This window comes from Petromyzon marinus, chromosome 62, assembly GCF_048934315.1.
Source record: "Petromyzon marinus isolate PM22_M1 ecotype Great Lakes invasive population chromosome 62, UKy_Petmar_22M1.pri1.0, whole genome shotgun sequence".
Lineage (NCBI taxonomy): Eukaryota > Metazoa > Chordata > Hyperoartia > Petromyzontiformes > Petromyzontidae > Petromyzon > Petromyzon marinus.
Window position 1 is genome coordinate 11,781,255 of NC_133728.1, and position 20,987 is coordinate 11,802,241.

General features: G+C 47.3%; 1 protein-coding gene across 1 annotated transcript in view; it reads left to right on the forward strand.

Annotated features, from left to right (window-relative positions):
- The window catches only part of ZPLD1 (zona pellucida like domain containing 1), a 76,764-nt gene that overhangs the window by 20,353 nt on the left and 35,424 nt on the right, over positions 1–20,987 (forward strand). The window contains exon 2 of the mRNA XM_076053742.1: positions 17,786–17,894. Coding sequence (XP_075909857.1) covers positions 17,786–17,894 — 109 coding nt within the window. The remainder of the gene's footprint in view (positions 1–17,785; positions 17,895–20,987) is intronic.

The following is a 20,987-nucleotide window of genomic DNA, read 5'->3' on the forward strand; positions in this document are numbered from 1 at the left end:
ACCCATGGCAGCTGCTGGGTCTGTCCCGTGACATGCCAGCGGGCGTTCGACACTTCACGTGGCCTTAAAGTGCACATACCCTGGCACGAGCGCCGTAATGATGTCACCGCCACTTAAGGGCGGTGGTTGTTGTTGTGTTTCGGAGGGTGGCTTAGTCAATGGGTTCGTGGGGTTGGTGTGGTGTGCGGGGTTGGTGGGCAGGTATTGTAGTGGATGACTCGGTGGGGTTGGTGATGTTTGGTTGGATTGGTGTGGTGTGGAGGTTATGGTTGGTGGGGTTGGTTAGACTGGTGTGGAGGGTGGAGGTTGGTGGGGTTGGTGTAATGGATGTGTGATAGGTGTGGTGGGTCACGTTGATGCAGTGGGAGTGGTGGAAGGCTTGGTGGGATGGATTTGTCTGGTGGTTGTGGAGGGTGTGGTGGATGTGGTAGGTATAGTGGGTGTAGGAGATGGGTTTGTGGGCTGGGTGTATGTGTGTGATAGTTGTGGTGTGCGGGGTTGGTGTGGTAGATGTGGTAGGTATAGTGGGTGTAGGAGATGGGTTTGTGGGCTGGGTGTATGTGTGTGATAGTTGTGGTGTGCGGGGTTGGTGTGGTAGATGTGGTATATATAGTGGGTGTAGGAGATGGGTTTGTGGGCTGTGTGTGTGTGATAGTTGTGGTGTGTGGGGTTGGTGTGGTAGATGTGGTGGGTATAGTGGGTGTAGGAGATGGGTTTGTGGGCTGGGTGTGTGTGTGTGATAGTTGTGGTGTGTGGGGTTGGTGTGGTAGATGTGGTGGGTATAGTGGGTGTAGGAGATGGGTTTGTGGGCTGGGTGTGTGTGTGTGATAGTTGTGGTGTGTGGGGTTGGTGTGGTAGATGTGGTGGGTATAGTGGGTGTAGGAGATGGGTTTGTGGGCTGGGTATATGTGTGTGATAGTTGTGGTGTGCGGGGTTTGTGTCCCTCGTGTTCTCTTCTACCACCTCGATCTTCCCTCCTCGTACTGGGACTTTATCTTCTACTACCAGAGCACTGGGTTCCACAGCCAAGGAGCCAGGCTACGCCAGCCAACTTCTCACAACCACGACAGGACCCTGGGTGGACGGCGCAAACCGTGCTCATATGGGCTACGCTTGAGCCAGCGTGGCGAGGGAATTCGGCGAGCTGTCATTGTCACAGTGTGATGAATTGGGGGATGGAGTAAGACACCGGATCTAATAGCCGCTGCTTCCCAGACTTCAGCGAGTGGCTTCTCTCCGTTAGCGTTTGGAGGAATTCGTCCTACACCAGAGCTGTGTGGAGTTCTTTGTGCTTTAATCTGTTGTGAGTTCTGTGTCTTGTATGTATGTTGAACTTCTTTCGCACCGTACGTAGCCAACCATGCTGATCGGTTGTTCTCAGGCTATTAGTTATGTCCCTGTGTCACTGTGTTATAATTTGAGTTCTGCATGTTTTGTGTCTACGTGTTTTGTGTATTTGTCTTGTGTATTCTCTGAGCCCCTTTCTTGATATGTCTTCACTGCGTTGTACATTCCCTACGTTGTGCGTTCACTGCGTTTCCTGAAAATTTCGATGACCTGAATAATTTGTCTCAGCTACGGCAAGAGGTGGAGTGGCTGGATTGGGTATATCTCACATGGCAATGGTCTGCACACACTTGCCGACTGCAGCTTCTGAACTCCGACCCATAATTTAGTTATAAGGGAAGCAGACGCAGTGGCAATACTTCTATCCCACAGCGAGAAGGGCCGTGGGCTCGATTCCTGACTCAGGCGCCTTTCTGGTGGAGTTTGAATGTTCTCTTCCCCCTGTTCTGCATGGAATTTCCTCCAGGTTCTCCGGTTTCCTCCCATTACTAAACAAAACCCCACGATGTAACCGGCATTAACCAAACATTATAATGCTGAAAGAATTCCCTTTCAGCATTGGGATGATTAGTGTGGTTGGCTGCGCATGGTGCAAAAGAAGTTGAATGAACATACGTACTCAATTGGGATCACACACAAAAGCGGCATTGCTGCAACGACACTTGGCAAGACCCTCTTCAAGAAGAGGCATGAGACTTAGTGGGGCTTCCCTGGGATCAGCTTCAACCGATACGGAAGCATGTAAAGAAAGACTCAGCTTTTGCGCATTCGGCAATAGAACTGCCGGGAGTTTCCAAAGAACTGCTGTGTTCTCGTGCTCTCGTCTTCGGGTCAATGTCAATATAAATTTCAGAATATTTTTTTTATATATATACTGGAGGAATCCGATGAGCTATGAAGCTTTTCTTCACAGATGTCCAGCAGGGGGCACGGGGTCAGAACGTTACAACAACAAAGACATTTGAGCCAATGTGAGTGCTCGGAATGCTGCAGCGCAGAGATGGACGATTGGGAGCCGTGCACCGTGCAGTGCCCACTTTCACCACTGCGTGTGGGGGCCCCATTAGTTTGGCTTATGCCAAGCAACAATATTTTTAAAATATGTAAATTACAATAAAATCCTGCACTAAAAAGAACCCGGCCTACACTATTATTCTGTTATGATCGGTTTTTCTGTAAAAGGATTTTATTTCCTAGTTGAACAAGCGTAACAATAATAATCTAAACTAAAACTATTTTTCATTTTACCAGGTAAGGCCTACTGAGCTATATAGTTATTTTTCAGAAGCGACCTGGCTATCACAAATGATAGCTCAACGAAGTGGTTTATCATCATGTGCAAATTTACAGCAGCCAAATACGCTTAACGCGTGTTGTTTCTAAATGTGGAGGTAAAAACCGGAGGACCCAGATAAATATCCATGCGACCACGGGGAGAGAGACGTGTGAACTCCAAATATACAGTAGGCATCAGGGTCGGGATCAAACCCACGTCCTCCTGCATAGCAGGCGAGGTAGTTGACAACACTCACAGGCTGGAGATTGGCTGAGAAGGCCAGGCCATTACGATGGGCTGTGGCTCCGCAGCACGGCAGTTGATATTCCACCCCTGCAGTAAAGGTGGTGTGATCGTCCATCAAAGTCACCACTATTCCTCTTCGGCGTGGCTGCGCTTCCAAACAATCTACATTGAAATCTCCTTCAGAATCAGAATCCAGTACGAATCCTGGAGATATCCGATGAGTCCATAATATAGGTTTTTTTTGGGTTAGATCGCCTAAATGTATAATTGTGTCGTTAAAACCCGCCACCACCCAACACAGCCAACTAGTAAGGGTCGTCACGTAAACAGAACATGCCAATTCGTCACTGGTCCAGCACACCGGTGTGTTGGAGAGCCAGGCCACAACATTTACAATCTGTGTATGACGTTTCGCCAGTAATTACAACTAGCTTAATCAGGCGACAGCCAGATTTGCGGAGAAGTCTAACTGTTTCGTTTCTTATGTAGTTAGTTCAACTGAGTCGCAGACGTACTCTTGGAGGCAACACATTTATTTAACACTAACACACGGGGTAACTGCCCCTTAACATAATAACAACGGATGGTGTTGACCACCAGGCTAAATACAAATACTTATTTCCCTCATTAAAATGCAAATCAATTTATAACATTTTTGACGTGCGTTTTTCTGGATTTTGATGTTGTTATTCTGTCTCTCACTGTTCAAATAAACCTACCATTACATTATAGACTGATCATTTCTTTGTCAGTGGGCGAACGTACAAAATCAGCAGGGGATCAAATACTTTTTTCCCTCACTGTAATTACAACGTAACTAGTGTAGCTAGCCAGGTGGTGACCACCAGGCTAACTACACTAGTTACTACGTGACTAGTGTAGTTAGCCAGGTGGTGACCACCAGACTAACTACACTAATTACATCGTTACGAGCTCGGGTCCAGGTCCACGTGTTGAAGTCTTGGTAGAACGTAGACGAAGGTTTCTTCAAATGAACAACAACGCCGGCCCCTCTGGGGACCCGGCTTATATTCTATGCGGCGTGGCCAGCGCCGCCCTTGGCCACGACCACCTCCTAGAATCCTCAAGCAGGATCTCGACCTGGACCACGTGACCACCCCTAGCCCTCACTTGGGGCCCCTTTGTAGACTCACCCATACCCTATCCTGTCGGGCTGACACTGCACGCCAAGCGTGGTGCCAGCCAGCCCTATCAACTAGCGCTCACCAAGCCCCTCTAGGGCCGGTACTACACCCACACCATAGCGGTGTCCGTGATGTCGTTACACCGCACGCCGTGCCCCTCTAGGGCCGATACAACACCCACACCATAGTGGTGTCTGTGATGTCGTTACATCGCACGCCATGCCCCTCTAGGGCCGATACTACACCCACACCATAGTGGTGTCTGTGATGTCGTTACATCGCACGCCATGCCCCTCTAGGGCCGATACTACACCCACACCATCGTGGTGTCTGTGATGTCGTTACACCGCACGCCGTGCCCCTCTAGGGCCGATACAACACCCACACCATAGTGGTGTCTGTGATGTCGTTACACCGCACGCCGTGCCCCTCTAGGGCCGATACAACACCCACACCATAGTGGTGTCTGTGATGTCGTTACATCGCACGCCATGCCCCTCTAGGGCCGATACTACACCCACACCATCGTGGTGTCTGTGATGTCGTTACATCGCACGCCCGTGCCTCTCTAGGGCCGGTACTACACCCACACCATCGTGGTGTCCGTGATGTCGTTACATCGCTCGCCGTGACTCTCTGGAGCCGGTACTACACCCACTTCATAGTGGTGTCCACGATGTCATTACACCACACGCCGTGACTCTCTAGGGCCGGTACTACACCCACACCATAGCGGTGTCCGCGCTGTCGTTACATCGGACACCGTGCCTCTCTAGGGCCAGTACTACACCCACACCATAGTGGTGTCCGTGATGTCATTACATCGCATGCCATTCCTGTCTATTGTATGTATTAAAATAGCCATACCAACGGTAATCCCTATTGAAGTATGGTGCCCTTTATAGGCATGCATTTAAATAATATATTATTTGATGATTCACTTCCACGCAGCACTAAGGCGGTAGCTATCCGAACGGTTACAATTATTTTTATTTCTTTCAATTTCCATAGATTCTCTAATTAGTCTTGGTCAGTAGTAGCTAGTTTTGCATGTAACTTCAACATTTTCAAAATCAATTGAGTGTCCTTGTTGGCACGCGTGTTCTGCTACTGCTGACAGTTGTATTTGGGAATATTTAATATATCTCTAATTATCTTTTAGTCTCGTGCTGATTATTCGTCCTGTTTGCCCAACATAGCATTTGCCACAAGTGCAGTTAATCCTGTACACACATTCTGTTGATATCTTCGGTAATACATATGTAGTGACTGTGAATGTCACTGTGTGATTCTGGGCTTGCGAGGTTATGGCAGATAAAATCTTGTCATTATGTGCAGCCCGGTTACTTGGCGTAGTACCAGCCCTAGCGGGGCTTGGGTGAGCGCTGGTTAGCACAGAAGCACCGCGTACAGTGTGCGGTGCGGGCTCTCGGTGAGGAAGCGAGAGAGTGTCAGCCAGCCAGGGTTACGTTGGGGCATGATACGCTGGTTGACCTGCCGACACGTGACCAGATTATATTGGAGAGGGGCCACCGGTGGACGGGGGCCGCTGGGCGATCACGTGGTATAGAGGAGCTCTTGTGAGCCTTCGGGAAAGAGCTGGAGAGATCTAGAAGGTGGGCGGGGCGAGGGGCAGAGCCAGCCCCAGCCCAGGCCGATTTAACGGGGGCCCCGTGAGGGGCTCGGGGTTCTACGGGTTGTTGGTGAAGAAGATCCACGTCGAGTTGAAGAAGCCTCTAGCCAACACGGTCCAGGACCCAGCTCGTGGTCCGGACCAGGATAGCGGGACTGTGTCTAGTTCTGCCGTAGCGTGGTTATATGGGCGTTTAGCTCCCAAGTGTAGGCTACAAGACAAAGTCTGCGACTCAGTTGGACTCACTACACATATTTTTTACCAGATATATTTCTGTATTTTATGTACCGTGCCAAATCTGACTCGGATGTTTTGTTTTTCCAAACAATTGCAGGCTGGCAAAAAGACAGCGCCTAACCATACGTTTGTGCATGGCAGTAAAATATCCCCTGGTTACCCTCAAAACACGGTGGTGTAGCCATTTGGGAAATGGTTTCCACGAATCTGGCGACCAAAGGGGATATATTTAAGAGCAGACGGTTGGGAGATTGTTAGGCAAGGTCTATGGGTTTCTGTGTGAGTCTAAGGCTGTCTCTCAGTTGGTCTAGCGCTATCTTGCTAAGGTATCATTGGCGGCACCTTAGAAAACATAATAATTATGTATTATTATTACCTTAAGAAGTTGTCTGAACACCTTAAGTGAAGCTGTCTGAACATGGGGAAGCTGTGGGAATGACAGAAGCAGTGGCGGATTGGTGGAAAACATTTACCGCTGGGTGATGGGGAAGAGTCTGTTTCCATACATTTGGCAGCTTGTGATTGGCTATGAGCAGAATCTAATTTGCCGCAGCCACAAACTCATTTGCACATAGCTGGAATTCAAGGGCGGGGTTTCAGGTTGTAATCAACGAATGAGAGGCCACCGCTCAAGGAGATACCATCCATAAGTGGATCGGAATCTCATTATGCCCCCCCCCAAAAAAAAAAATGCCTATTTTTTTTAATCGCGTAATATTGGTCACGAAAGCCAACGGTGTTGTTAAACCCTAGGTCAGCCCAACGTCAGTCGGGCCAAACTCTCCAACGGGTAATGGCACCGCCGACCGATGTGTGTCAAGTGGAAATAGATAACGAGCCAGCAACTCAGCAGAGCCTCTGCTGAATTAAAATGGCCAACCCACGGAAGTGGCACGCGTTCGCATTACAACATTATCACCATCAGAATTGTATTTGTACCGGAGGAATCCGATAAGCTATAAAGCTATTTTCCACAGATGTCCAGTAGGGGCACGGGGTAAGAGTGTTCCAACAACAAACAGTACAAAAACACAATAGGAGTGCAAAATACAAGAAAGGTCAACAAATCACCCAAACACAAACAAATACAACACTAAACCATACAAATGCAACACTATACCATACAAATACAACACTAAACCATACAAATACAACACTAAACCATACAAATACAACACTAAACCATACAAATACAACACGAAACCATACAAATACAACACTAAACCATACAAATAAAACACTAAACTATACAAATACAACACTAAACTATACAAATACAACACTAAACCATCCGCATCCTACCAGGAAAAGCCCACTGAGGTATTAACTTATTTATTAGAAGCAACCTGGCCGTAAATGATCGCTCAACAAAGCGGCTTTTCATGTGGATACGTACAGCAGCAAAATAATCTAAACAACTTTAATGCGCGTTTCTAAATGTGAAAGGAAAAATTATAGGACCCGGAGGAAAAAAAATCCACGTAGTTGTGCAGCACTGCCAAAGCAGTGGCATCATCATCAGATAATATAATTAGTTTACTCCTGTGGACTTCTTTACGTGAACACATAACGAAGCCATATGTGCACCAACTTATTGCTGTCATAGTAAACTAATTATATCTGACGATGCAGCTGCGTTGGCAATGCTGCACAACCACAATTCACCAAAAAGCTCAACACGTCCGTCAATAAAACTGTGGCCCTCATAACGAAAAAGTAAATACTGTAATAGGTGACGTTTCAGGCAACGGCCCTTCTTCACGACACAGGCCAGAGAGGTTAAAGTGGATAAGAGTCTGAGACTGCACTGTGGATATGACCATGGGGTCTTGAGAACTGCTTTTTGTGTTTAGTTGGTTGTCCGTCCCCCACACCTCCAATGAACACTTCAACATTTCTTTAGAACTGCTACAGTATTTGTGTGTTAGTTTGTTGTCCTTCCCCCGCACCTCCGATTAGTACGGTCGGATACGTACGGTGCAAAAGAAATTCAACATACAGTATATATGCATTCCTGGATTCAATTCTCATTTCAATAGAAGTGGAATGATCGCAATGCACTTGGCGAATGAGCATGAAGCACCGTCTCAAAGTACAGTCATTTAGCTAGTCGTAGCCCACAGGCATGGTTACGCAGACTTTCAATTCACCAATAGCTGCAGACTGCCTGCGCCCAGCCACACCGGTGCAAAGCAAAAGGGCGCAAACGAATTCCGCAGAAGGCACTTTGAGCGTGGCGCTCTGCTGCAGCGTGCAGTTTGCATTTACATCACCCCAAGCGCCCAGCAAACATCTGACCAGCGAGTGACCTCGCCCACAGACTATGGGAACAATGGGCAGCACTTTGCCGGATCTGCACAAACCAGGGACGAAGCAAATCTCAAATGCACAAGTGGAAAATTAGGGAAAGGCAAGTTCGATTTCTTGGACATGTACATGAGAAATCAAGAGACTGAATACGAATGTGCTTTTTGACTGGGGAAATGAGAGCTACACGAAGCCGAGGAAGACGATGAATGAAGTTGCAGAAGCAAATTAACCGGTTTGATGCAACTGGGAGTGTCTATTGCAGATTTCTTGAGTCAATAATTATAATGTACAGAGCTAAATGGAAAGAAGGCCAAGTTTACCGACTTCTCTGAGAAAGGACGCACATAAAGAGATAGACTAACATTGCCCATGGAATAACATTGCCCATGGACTAACATTAAACGTAGACTAACACTTCCCATAGAGTAACATTGCCCATAGACTAACATTGCCTATAGAGTAACATTGCACAGAGACTAACATTGCACAGAGACTAACATTGCCCATAGACTAACATTGCCCATAGACTAACATTGCACAGACTAACATTGCCCATAGACTAACATTGCCCATAGACTAACATTGCCCAGAGACTAACATTGCCCATAGACTAACATTGTCCATAGACTAACATTGCACAGAGACTAACATTGCACAGAGACTAACATTGCACAGAGACTAACATTGCCCATAGACTAACATTGCCCATAGACTAACATTGCACAGGCTAACATTGCCCATAGACTAACATTGCACAGAGACTAACATTGCCCATAGACTAGCATTGCCCATAGACTAACATTGCACAGACTAACACTGCCCATAGACTAGCATTGCCCATAGACTAACATTGCACAGAGACTAACATTGCCCATAGACTAGCATTGCCCATAGACTAACATTGCACAGACTAACACTGCCCATAGACTAACATTGCCCATAGACTAACATTGCACAGACTAACACTGCCCATAGACTAACATTGCCCATAGACTAACATTGCACATAGACTAACATTGCCCGTAGACTAACATTGTACAGAGACTAACATTGCCCATAGACTAACATTGCACATAGACTAACATTGCCCATAGACTAACATTGCATAAATGTGCTCGACTGCACCCCCCCCCCCCCAACAACTTGGCCTTGAGAACACAAACTGGGGTCGAGCTACGCAACTCGGTTTGTGGTTTGTGTCAAGTAGCCAGCCCCAGGCCACGTTATAGTCAAAGAATCACTCCAGAACGACCGAGTTGGAAAAGGGTTGTTCAAGTAACCAGCCGACAAATCCGTATTTTTGTATTTTTGCCCAGCTGCTGCAGCAGACGTAAGCGTTAAACGTGGTTTGTTTGCAATAGAAATATCAACCTATATCTTCTGATCTATCTACTCTCGCGTATGGAAATACAGGGTGTTTGAAAATTATGGACCCAATTTCAAAGCAGTATACAGTATTTCACGATGGCAACATGTTACAATTACACAAAAAGTTACAAACGGTTTAATGAGTTTTTAAGTTTTACTAACCATTTTATAAATGCTCTATGTGGCCTCCACCTGTGGTACGGACAACATCGAGACGATAGTTGAATTCGTCCCAAACGCCTCTCTTCTCACGTTTTCCTCTGAGGTGCGTGGTCACCCTGCGCTTTTCCTCTTACATAAACAGCCTGTTTCCTCAAATTGTCGGTACCAACGACATTGACGGATCTATGCCAAAACCCTGTTGAAACGCACGCCACACCGCAATGATGGATTCAGTCTTGCTGAACTACAGAACGCAAAACGCCCCTTGTGTTGCGGGGTCACCGTCTTGCGATTGACTGAGGCTAGGGGCTGTTTGTGCGCTGGGAGAGGCATCTAGCAGTAATCATTTGAAACTCTATGCCCCGCCCTCTCTATGCCCCGCCCTCTCTATGCCCCGTCCTCTCTATGCCCCGCCCTCTCAAGTGGTAAGAGTTTAATTCATGGACGGTTCGTGGTTGCAGAGATATAGCGATTTCAAATCGGGTCAATATTTTTCAAACACCCTGTATGTTGAGATCTACTATCCACGAGAGGTCTTTAGGAGATACTTCGTGTTCCTCCACTGTTGAAGGAGCGCAAACCGCAGTGGTTTGCCATATGGTCCACAGTTTGGGTTTGCATGGCCACAATTGCACTCCTGGGGCTTGTCTGAATGTTTTACATTTATGAAGGCGATGTGGCACATCGGCCTGTAGACGTTCTGATGCGATTGATGGTTCCACCACCGGTGTCTTCGAGGAGGAGGAATGTCAAAGGCAGAAGGTGTGACGATGTTGGGTCTCGAATGAGGAGGTGTTTATGCGGGACGTCCGTGTTGTTCCACTCTGTTCGCGATCGGCATCCTTCCGGATTCGGGTGAGATTCTGGGATGGTGGTGGCAGCAGCAGCAGTGCGATCCCAAACGGGGGATCAGGCCTCGAGTGGAGAGGAACAATATAGAGGTCTTGGTTGATGGGTATGTGATTGTTATTGTTGGAAAGAAAGCATTTGATGTAAGTGCGCTGAAGGCTAGAAATGGAGTGTGTAGCTAGCTCATGGTGTGTGGTGCTATTTCTATCATATGCGTAGTAATCCTTCAAAATACTCAGCGCTGAATGTGATAGATGATAGCCATGTACCATAGGGCTAGTGTATTGGTTCAGTGATAGATATCTTGAGTTCAAAGGTTTTACCCACCAAACCACACTGCACTCGGTACTCATTTTAGGCCGAGTCGACTTAGGTAGGCTCAGGACCGGTTCAGATAACACTGTGTAACACGATTTTTATTCCTGGGTAGTAAGTGTTATTTTCTAATTGCTTATGCCTCAAAAGTATAGAAAATTGCTATCATTCCCCACAAACTTTGCTTTTGTGACTAGGACTTTATGTGAAGGAATGACACAAATGCACACGTTTGCTCATTGAAAATTTCAAAATATCAATGTCCTGGTCACAAAAGCAAAGTTTGTGGAGAATAATAGCCATTTCCTGTACATTTGAGACATAAGCAATTGGAAAATAACATTACCCAGGAAAAAAATGTTTCGTTATACATCATAATCGTAACTGGTGTTGGCCGTGAGCAAGACTCAAACTTGTTTCACCGCTTTCATAGCACAGCATGCTAACCGCTACACTACCGCTCCCCACACCAATATCAATACCCGCCATTCGCCAATAGATAAGTGACAGAGATGTTACCACGGCAACTGTGCCAGGCCAGGTGCACTTTAAGAACTTGCTGTGCTTTAGCCACTCGGCGCTCTGCTCGTTGTTGTGAGCATCGCTCCTCCGCCCTTTGTTGTTGTTGGAGGGCGACTGCCTCCAACTGCCCAGTAGCGTCCTTCATGAGCCACCTCCAATGAGGCCGATCTTGACACCGCTGGTACCAGTCATCGGCAAGTCCACTCAGCTCCACGTCCTCCTGTACCACATCACTCCATCTCTTCTCTAGCCCGTGCCGCGCCCGTTTAGTCCCCTCTATCCGGCCGAACAAAAGCTGCTTCGGCATGCGGTGGCTGGGCATGCGGGCTACATGACCCAGCCAACACAGCCTTGCCTGCCGGAGGAGCTCACCGATGAGACGTTGCCCAGATCTTTCAAGGATTTGTGAGCTCCTCACACAATCCAGCCTGTTTAAACCCAGGATGGATCGTAGGCAGGCCAGCCTAAATGTTTCCAACCGGCGAAGATGCTCCATTAGGGGGGTCCATGTTTCGCAAGCATAGAGAAGGGAGGGAATGACCATGGCCGAGAAGATCTGTAGCTTCATGCGGAGCGACAGACCAGGTAGCTTCCACACAGCGTTACGCAACCGATGAAAAGATATTACCGCTCGACTGATTCGGAGTGAGACCTCTGCTGTTAAACCGGAGCCAGTCATGAGCACACTTCCCAGGTATGGGAAACTCTCCACTCTCTCCACAACTGCCCCATCACCGATTGGGAGTTGTGGGGGTGGAGTGTCCGATGGTACAAAATACTCAGGCAGGTGCTTAGTTTTGGTGGGGCTGATGGTAAGGCCCCACCTCTTAGTGGCACGCTCTAGTTTCAGCAGCAGCGTCTCCAACTCCTCCTCTGAATGAGCAGCAATTACCAAATCATTGGCATACATAACGTGGTTGACCAATAGGGAGCCATCCCTTGACCACACCCAGGCATCGATCAGCCTCCCATTATATCTGTACAAAATGGAAATTCCCCCGGTACAGCTATTGAAGGCTTCACGAACTACGTGGTCAAAATAGATGTTAAATAATGTGGGAGCCAAAGGACATTCCTGTCGCACTCCAAGGTGTACAAAGAATGGTTCTGACTCCCGGCCATGTAGTTTTACCTGGGCCCACTCACCATCATGAAGGTCCTTAATGATCGTGAGCAGAGGGTCAGGGACTCCGAAAGCATGAAGAACAACCCAGAGCCCAGGCCTACTGATGGTATCATAGGCCTTGACCAGGTCAATAAAGCAGAGATGTAGGTCTTGTTTGAATTCCCTACACCTCTGCTGTAGCAGACGCACAAAATATGGCATCTGTGCAGGACCGCCCTTTCCTGAAACCGCATTGGGGCTCCGCAAGCCTCTCCTCAGCGTGCATAGCAAGGGTATATTGAATTATCCTTGCCAGAACCTTTCCCGGCACACTGACGAGTGAGATGCTCCTGTAGTTATTACAGTCTGTGCGGTCCTCCTTCTTAAAGAGGGGGACCACCAGAGCATCCTTCCAGTCCTGCGGAACCCGTCCAGTGGTCCAGACTGTTGTTATGATGTCATGTAGGGCAGTCTGTGCACAAACGCCACCCTCTCTCAGCATTTCGCTTGGGAGATCATCTCTGCCCGGTGCCTTTCCTGATCTCAGACTCTGGATCGTCTTCAGTACTTCCTCAACAGATGGCACGTCAGCCAGCCACTCACAGGGGGTGACTTCTTCCAATATTTGAGGCACCGCAGCCTCAGCAGGGTCATCCCCACTTTGTGCCACGATGTTTTCCTGGCTGAGGGATTTCCCCTCCCCCAGGACCTCACAGAAATGCTTAGCAAATCTGCAAACCTGTTCCTGGGGGTCGGAGATTGGATCACCATTTTTCCCATAATGATGGTAATAGGTGTGGTGCTGCAGGTTATTTTTTTGATGGCGTTAAATAGGGATTTGTGATTACGGGCCACTGAGGCAGACTCCATTTCCTCAGCAACCCGCGACCACCACCCATCCTTGCAGCACTTCATGGCTCTCCGAACCTCCGAGCGAAGGCTGCGGTAAGCCTCCTCATTCTCTGACGTGAGATGCTGTAGCCGATGAGAGTGGGCCTGTCGCTTTTTCTCAACCATCCTGAACACCTATGTCAGCCAGAGTCTCTGGGGAGGTCTGGACCGTGTAACCCAAAACAGCCATTGCAGCTGCATGAGTCACAGCCCTAAACCTTGCCCATTTACCCTCGACATCAGGAGGAGTGGGGGACGATGCCAACCCCAGCCGCAAGCGATGATGAAATTCTCGCTTGAAACTTCCATCAGCTAGCTGAGACCAGGCCACCTCAGATTGGAATGGGGTCCTGGGTGTACATCCACCGCCGGAGTGGAAGAATGGCAGGCACATCTTACAGATGACAAGTCGATTGTTAGAGGGCAGATCAGCTCCATGGTAGGTCCTGGTGTCAAGCACATGGGCTCGCATCCGCTGGTCCGTCACTATGTAGTCCAGCAGATGTTCTTGCTTGGACCCGGCATGCATCCATGATGTTGTGTGGATGCGCCAATGCTGGAACAGTGTGTTGGTAATTACAAGCCCATGGGCTGCACAAAAATCTAGCAGCCTCCTAACGTTGTTATTGAGCTGATCTGGCCCATGCCTTCCAATCACCCCAGGTGCCAGCATCATGACTAACTCAGGCATTGAAGTCGCCCAACAAGATGACTCTATCCCGAGGGGCCACTTTAGCCAGCACCTATGATAGGAGGTCATAGAAGGCATCTGACTCATCGGCCTTGCCTGCATCCCTCTACGGATGTTCGTCTTCGGTGGGGGCATAAGTAATCACGACCACCCCTCCTCGCCTCCGGTTGATGGGAAGGCGAGCCTAAAGTAGCCTGGGGCTTACAGCTTCCCACACCTCACTACCATGCTCCCACATCCCATTCATTCTTTTGTTCAGAAGAAGAGCCACACCCTGTTGTTTGGCAGTCTCCTTCCCCGAGTAGAGGACTGTCCACCCCTCATGATGGCAGGAGCCAGAGCCGATCATCTGGACCTCCTGAATACCACAGAGATCCAGGCGGTACCGGTCCAGCTCCTGACTAAGGAGTGGCAGCCTCTCCTCCGCAGTGAGCGTTCGAACATTCCACGTGGCCATCCGTAGTGGCTTTTTGTTGTTTCTGGAGTAGCCCCGAGGGTTAAGATTCAATCTCCTGGCTCCGCCAGATGGGGTTTTGGCCAGGAGCCTCTGGCACAAGCTTACTAATTAGATATTTTTCACGTGGTTTAGTGGTAATTTATTGAAGGTGGAGGGGTTACCAGCCCCTCGCACCCATCCAGAGCCCCCATTTAGCCACTGTGGTGGTCACAGACGCCATGAAGGGAAAAGCCAATCGGAATTGGCCCTCCCCCCCACAGCACTGTCCACGACAGCGTTGCTCGTCCGGCACCGCGAGGAGGTAGGGCAGGGGTGTCCAAACTTACAGAAAAATATACGAAGGACAGGGCCACTCACGAGACGTGATGTATACTGCCTCACTTCTCATGCACTAATATTGGGAAAATCAATCAAATGCAGGTAAATTACGTTTGATAATTGAACATGTTTGAAGAAAAAAAGCTTCCATCATAGCTCTCCATTAGTAGATTTCATTTTATTTTTTTACAAAAAGGTTGGCAGGTTATTCTCTCTGTGAGAGCCTCAGATTGGTTCTTAGGGTGCTGATCCCCCTTCATTGTCCTGTATGAAGGGAGAGACAAGAAGACAAATAGGGGATGTGGATATTTCAAGCTTATTACACAAATAAATTATTGGGCTTGTTAACACATCAACTAACGTTTGTTAAAAAATTGTCATCAACTTTAATTTACTGAATTTATTTAGTAATTGGGCTTATTAACAAATGAAAACTGTGTGTATATTTTTAACTCACCTGTAATGGGAAGAATGTTGCGCTCAGTGGGAGTGATGCTGCGCTTTGGTCTGAAGGATAGCTGGCAGGTCAAGGGTAAGTTTGGTGGTTGAGATGCGAAGGACGTCACGGAGATTGCTGTCGATCGTTCTGGTTCTCAGTCTGCTTTTGTTCAGCGTTAACAGAGAGAATATCTGCTCACAGATGTATGTTGAGCCGAACAGACTCATCATTCGTATTGCGTGGCATCTCATCAGAGGAAACTTGGCCTTTTCCAAGCTCCGGTAGAAGTCAGGTAGGGAGAGAAGCTGATGCTGATTTTTCAGAGAATCATCACACTGAATTTCGATCAGTTCTAATTGCAGACTCTCCTCCACTTCTTCTGCATCCATTGAAAACGGAGCCGCAAACAGTGTGATTTCCTTCTCAATGACAGAAAATCTTGGAAGTGCTAACTGAATTCTGTCATGAGAGACGTGATCACAGACACATATTCTCCCATTTGATTTCGGTCAGCGTGGGTAAGTGCGCTACATTGAAGTTGTGCAGTTGTGACTCGAAGAGACGGAGCTTCGCACGGAATGCTTTCATTTGCGCATACAGCTGTGGTACTAACTGCTGTTTGCCTTGTAGTCTCCTGTTCAGGGTGTTGAGATGATCAGTGAGATCAACTAAAAAAGCCAGGTCTGCCAACCATAAAGGGTCACTGATCTCATGGAGAGGTCTGCCCTTTTCTTTCAAAAACTTGTCGATATTTGATCTCAGGGAAAAAAAACCGCTGCAGCATGGAGCCGCGGCTGAGCCAGCGCACTTCAGAATTGTAGAGTAGGTCCCCGTATTCAGCGTCGACATCAGAGAGGAACGCTTGAAATTCTCTGTGGTAAAGTCCTCGTGCCCGAATTATGTTGACAGTTTTCACAACTGTGTTCATCACATCGCCAAGCTGGATTAACTTGGCACAGAGGGCTTCTTGGTGGATGATGCAGAGCATTTTGACAGCCTCACCTCTGCTCTCCCGCACCTTGGCACTCACCATAGAGGCCGTTCCTTTGCGCTCGCCTGTCATTGCTGGAGCCCCATCCGTTGTAATTCCACACAGCTTGTCCCATTTCAGTCCAGCCTGGTCAATTGCATCTGACACAGCTTCAAACATGTCCTTCCCAGTTGTTGTCCCCTTTAGACTCCGAAGATTGAGCAGTTCCTCCGTAATGCAAAAATTATCATCAACTCCCCTCAAAAAAACTAACAGCTGTGCAGTGTCCGTGGCATCAGTGCTCTCATCACATGCAATCGAGTAAAAATCTAAAGCACAAGCTTTATCTGACACTTGCTGTTTTAAGTTAGCCGACAAGCATTCAATTTGCCGCACAACCGTATTTCTGGACATACTAACATCGTTGAAATTCTGCATTTTCTCCGGGCACATCATTCCCACGACTTTAGTGAGGCACTGTTTGATGAAGTCACAGTCTGAGAAAGGTTTCCCGTGTAGGGCAATGAGTTGAGCTACTTCATAACTGGCTATTGTTGCATTTTCTTGAGCTGTGTTAGCACTGAAAACAACCTGCTGCTGCGTTAGCAGGATCGCTGCCATTTGCTTTACCTTCTCTTTCCGCTCGGCGCCAGTGTAGGACGTGAAGGTCTGATGTTTCGTTTCATAATGCCGTCGTACATTGTACTCTTTCATCACGGCAACACTCTCATTACAAATCAAACAAACACACTTCCCCTTGGTTTCTATGAAAAAATATTCATTTTTCCACCGAGTCTGAAATTTTCTGCACTCGCTTGCAATCTTGCGTCTCTTCAGTTCTGGCATTTCTGGTGACCCTGAGCAAATTTTTTCTTCGATTGCTTGCTTTGTGGAGACGCTGCCTTGTTCAAGACAATAGCGCCACCTAGTGTTTAAACTAAGAAGTGCAATATAGTGGGCCATAGTCCATTATATTTTTAGACTTTGATACGGGACAATTAAAAATGGATGGCGGGCCGCAGTTGGCCCGCGGGCCGTAGTTTGGATACCCCTGAGGTAGGGGGTTGTTTTGCCGAACTTTCACACACACACGTGCACGCACACACACACACAAACACTCCCGGTGTGAAGCCGACTCATTACATCTTGCAAAGGATCGCTCTTCTGAACAAAATAGTTCCACGGTTCAGTTTGTAAGTGCGAGTTCGTGTTTTAAGTAAACTTTTAAAAATCTATATTTCATGGAAGCTTGTTCGTAAGTACGGTGTTTGTAAGTCGCGTGTTCGTACGTCGAGGACTGTCTATACTTGACCGACAATCGACGTATTTTTTTACGATAAAAAGCTCAAACACTACACGATCCATACTTGAACTCCTGTTAAAGCGCTCCCAGTAGCCAAAAAAGGGGAGTTGGGAACCACCGCTCCCACAGTGCTGCATCGCAAGCCGCGCGTGCGTGCGTGTGCGCGTGTCCTTGTGTGTGCGCTTCGTTGGTGTCCCCTAGGTGCAGGTGACGCGAGCGGCTCTGCTCGTGCTCCTCCTCGTCACGGTGGCGCACGCGCAGTCGGGGGACGACGTCAACTGCGACCCGACACTCTACAACCGCATGCCGCGTGAGCTGAGCCAGGGCGGGACACCGGGTGATGCTGGCGGTGGGATGGAGTTGGGGAGCAGAACTGGCCACCTCTCCCATGGACCAAACTCTCGCATGTTTCTTCAGGCGTAAATAGTAGACGTATCAAAAGTGTAACCGAGTTCAACACAATACCAGATATCTAAGGGACCTTTTTTTGCCAGTATCCAAAATGATATAAAATAAAAATGTGGTTTTACCCTTTCTGGCAATAATACAACAGGAGTTGTTTTAAGACTTTCAGACATCTGAAGACCTCATGTTGTCTCACCAGTATTAGATCAGAGTATGCCTCTTGGTGTTTGAACATCTTTGACCCCTCTTCCTTGGTTCTTTCGGTAAAGTCACGTAGAATGAGAATAAAATAATAAAATAAAATAAGACAATAAAATTCTCAAGACGTTTCGGCCACAACACAAGTAGCCTTCTTCAGGTGAAAGAACAGAACTGTCGGGACGACAGAGCTTGAATGAACGCCGTTAAGATTCGTAGCATCTTTTAAGCTCGGTGAGAGGCGTGGAGAGCCTTGACAAAGGAGTTTACCTATCAGAGCAGGAGAATTTAGCATTGAAATAGCTGAGGGATTAGCTTGTGACAGAAATAGCTGTGTTAAAGTCGAAGTTTACATATCAACAGAGGCATTTAGTATATGGACGCTAAAGGCTTCCAACTACCAACTATCATAAAGTAAACCGATGTGAAAAAACTAAATCTTATATTACATAAATATAATAAATGTACTTAATATATTCTTCAATAAGCTGAGCTATTATTCACAAAGCAACTAGGTATACACTACACTATATAATGAATACCATATAGTAAACCAATAAAAACCAAAATATAAGCTCCTTCAATGTTATCAATAAACTCTATATACTCTCCAATCAGCTGAGCCACCAACAATAAGTCGTTATATATCAATGCCATATGGCGAAAAATTGTGTTTTTTCCCCTTCTCATCAACGCCAGCACCACGGACAGCGACGTCCAGGCGGACGAGTCAATCCATGCTCGGAATGGAGGAGGGGGGAGAGGGAAACAGCTACAATGCGCTGTTATACTCCATGTTATAAACCATACCATTAACCGTGGTGTGAGAGGTATTAAGAGGCAATGCCAGCGAAAGAGCTGCGGTCTGACGGTCACCGTAAAATACAATTAATTAAGAGCTGAAATGGTTTAAAACTTATTTCCAATGGTTACTAAGCCAGACTCCATCTTCTCGGTTGAAATTGTCTCTGTGCTTGTATATGTGGATGGCCTCATGAAGGAATCTCTCATGGTAGCCAGTTGGCTTGCAAAGAACCTCCGTCTTGGAGAAGTCAATGTCATGTGAACCCACTGAATTATAACAGTGATCTGCCACGGCAGAAGAATTCGTCCTACCATGTTTCAAGTCTGCTTTATGTTCGCGGATGCGGTCCGAGATATGTCGTTTGGTTTCCCCAATGTAGTTGCTACCACAGAGGCACTTTAGTTTGTAAACGCCCGGGTGCTGATTCAACAGCATTAATTGATCAGACCAAACAGTTCTCGTTAAAACCCTCTGCTGCCAGACCACCAAGATTATATGTCCCCCAAAAGATAAACAAAGAAGATACACCCCTTCGTCCCATCGTCCCTACTTTCAACTTCCCCACCTATAAACTGGCACGTTTTCTGGCTGATATACTGCGACCTTCCACTGGAAAAACCACCTCTGCGGTACTAAATTCTACTCACCTGGTATCGACAATCAAAGGCATTTCCCTGTCCCCAGACGACCTGCTTGTTAGTTTTGATGTGGTGTCCTTATTCACTAAAGTTCCGGTACCTGACACCATCGCAATCATTGAAGACTTGGTTCATCAAGGACTGCATACTGATGTACCCCCCTGGTGAGACATTGCTTAACCAACACATACTTCACCTGGAATGGAACTTTCTACAAACAGACTGAGGGCACCCCAATGGGCTCCCCCCTGTCTCCTGTTGTAGCCAATGTATTCATGGAAAAATTTGAAACTGACGCCATCCAGACTGCCACTCTATGCCCGACCTTACGGAAGAGGTACGTGGATGACACTTTTGTCATCTGGCCACATGGCCAGCCTGCTCTAGACCAATTTCTCGACCACATCAATTCCATGCACCCATCCATCAGATTTACCATGGAGGTCGAAAAAAAGATGGCAAGCTACCCTTTTTGGATGTCTTAATTAAAAGGAGACCTGATGGTTCAATGAGCCATTCTGTCTACAGAAAAGATACCCATACAGATGCTTACTTGAAACCGGATTCCCACCACCATCCATCCCAGAAGAACTCTCTCATCAAGACTCTATACCATAGAGCCCAATGCATTTCCGCCCACGAACACATTGGCCGTGAACTCAAGCACATACACCAGGCTCTCAGGGCTAATGGTTACTCCGACAACACAATCCGCAAAGCCATCACTCCAGTCATGAAAAAGGATCCTCTTGAGGAGCCACTCAAAACCATCACCTTACCCTACATTGCAGGGGTCACTAAAAAGATCTCCAAAATCCTGAATAAACACAAGATCCAGGTCCGATTCAACACAGTACATAAAATCCGTGATCTGGTTCCATCTGTAAAAGATGCTGTTCCAGACATACAGTACCCGGGCGTTTACAAACTAAAGTGCCTCTATGGTAGCAACTACATTGGGGAAACCAAACGACATATCTCGGACCGCATCCGCGAATATAAAGCAGACTTGAAACACAGTAGGACGACTTCTTCTGTCCTGGCAGATCACTGTTATAATTCAGTGGGTTCACATGACATTGACTTCTCCAAGACGGAGGTTCTTTGCAAGCCAACTGGCTACCATGAGAGATTCGTTCATGAGGCCATCCACATATACAAGCACAGAGACAATTTCAACCAAGAAGATAGATTCTGGCTTAGTAACCATTGGAAAGATGTTTTAAACCATTTCGGTTCTTAATTAATTGTATTTTACGGTGACTGTCAGACCGCTGGCATTGCCTCTTAATACCTCTCACACCACGGTTAATGGTATGGTTTATAACATGGAGTATAACAGCGCATTGTAGTTGTT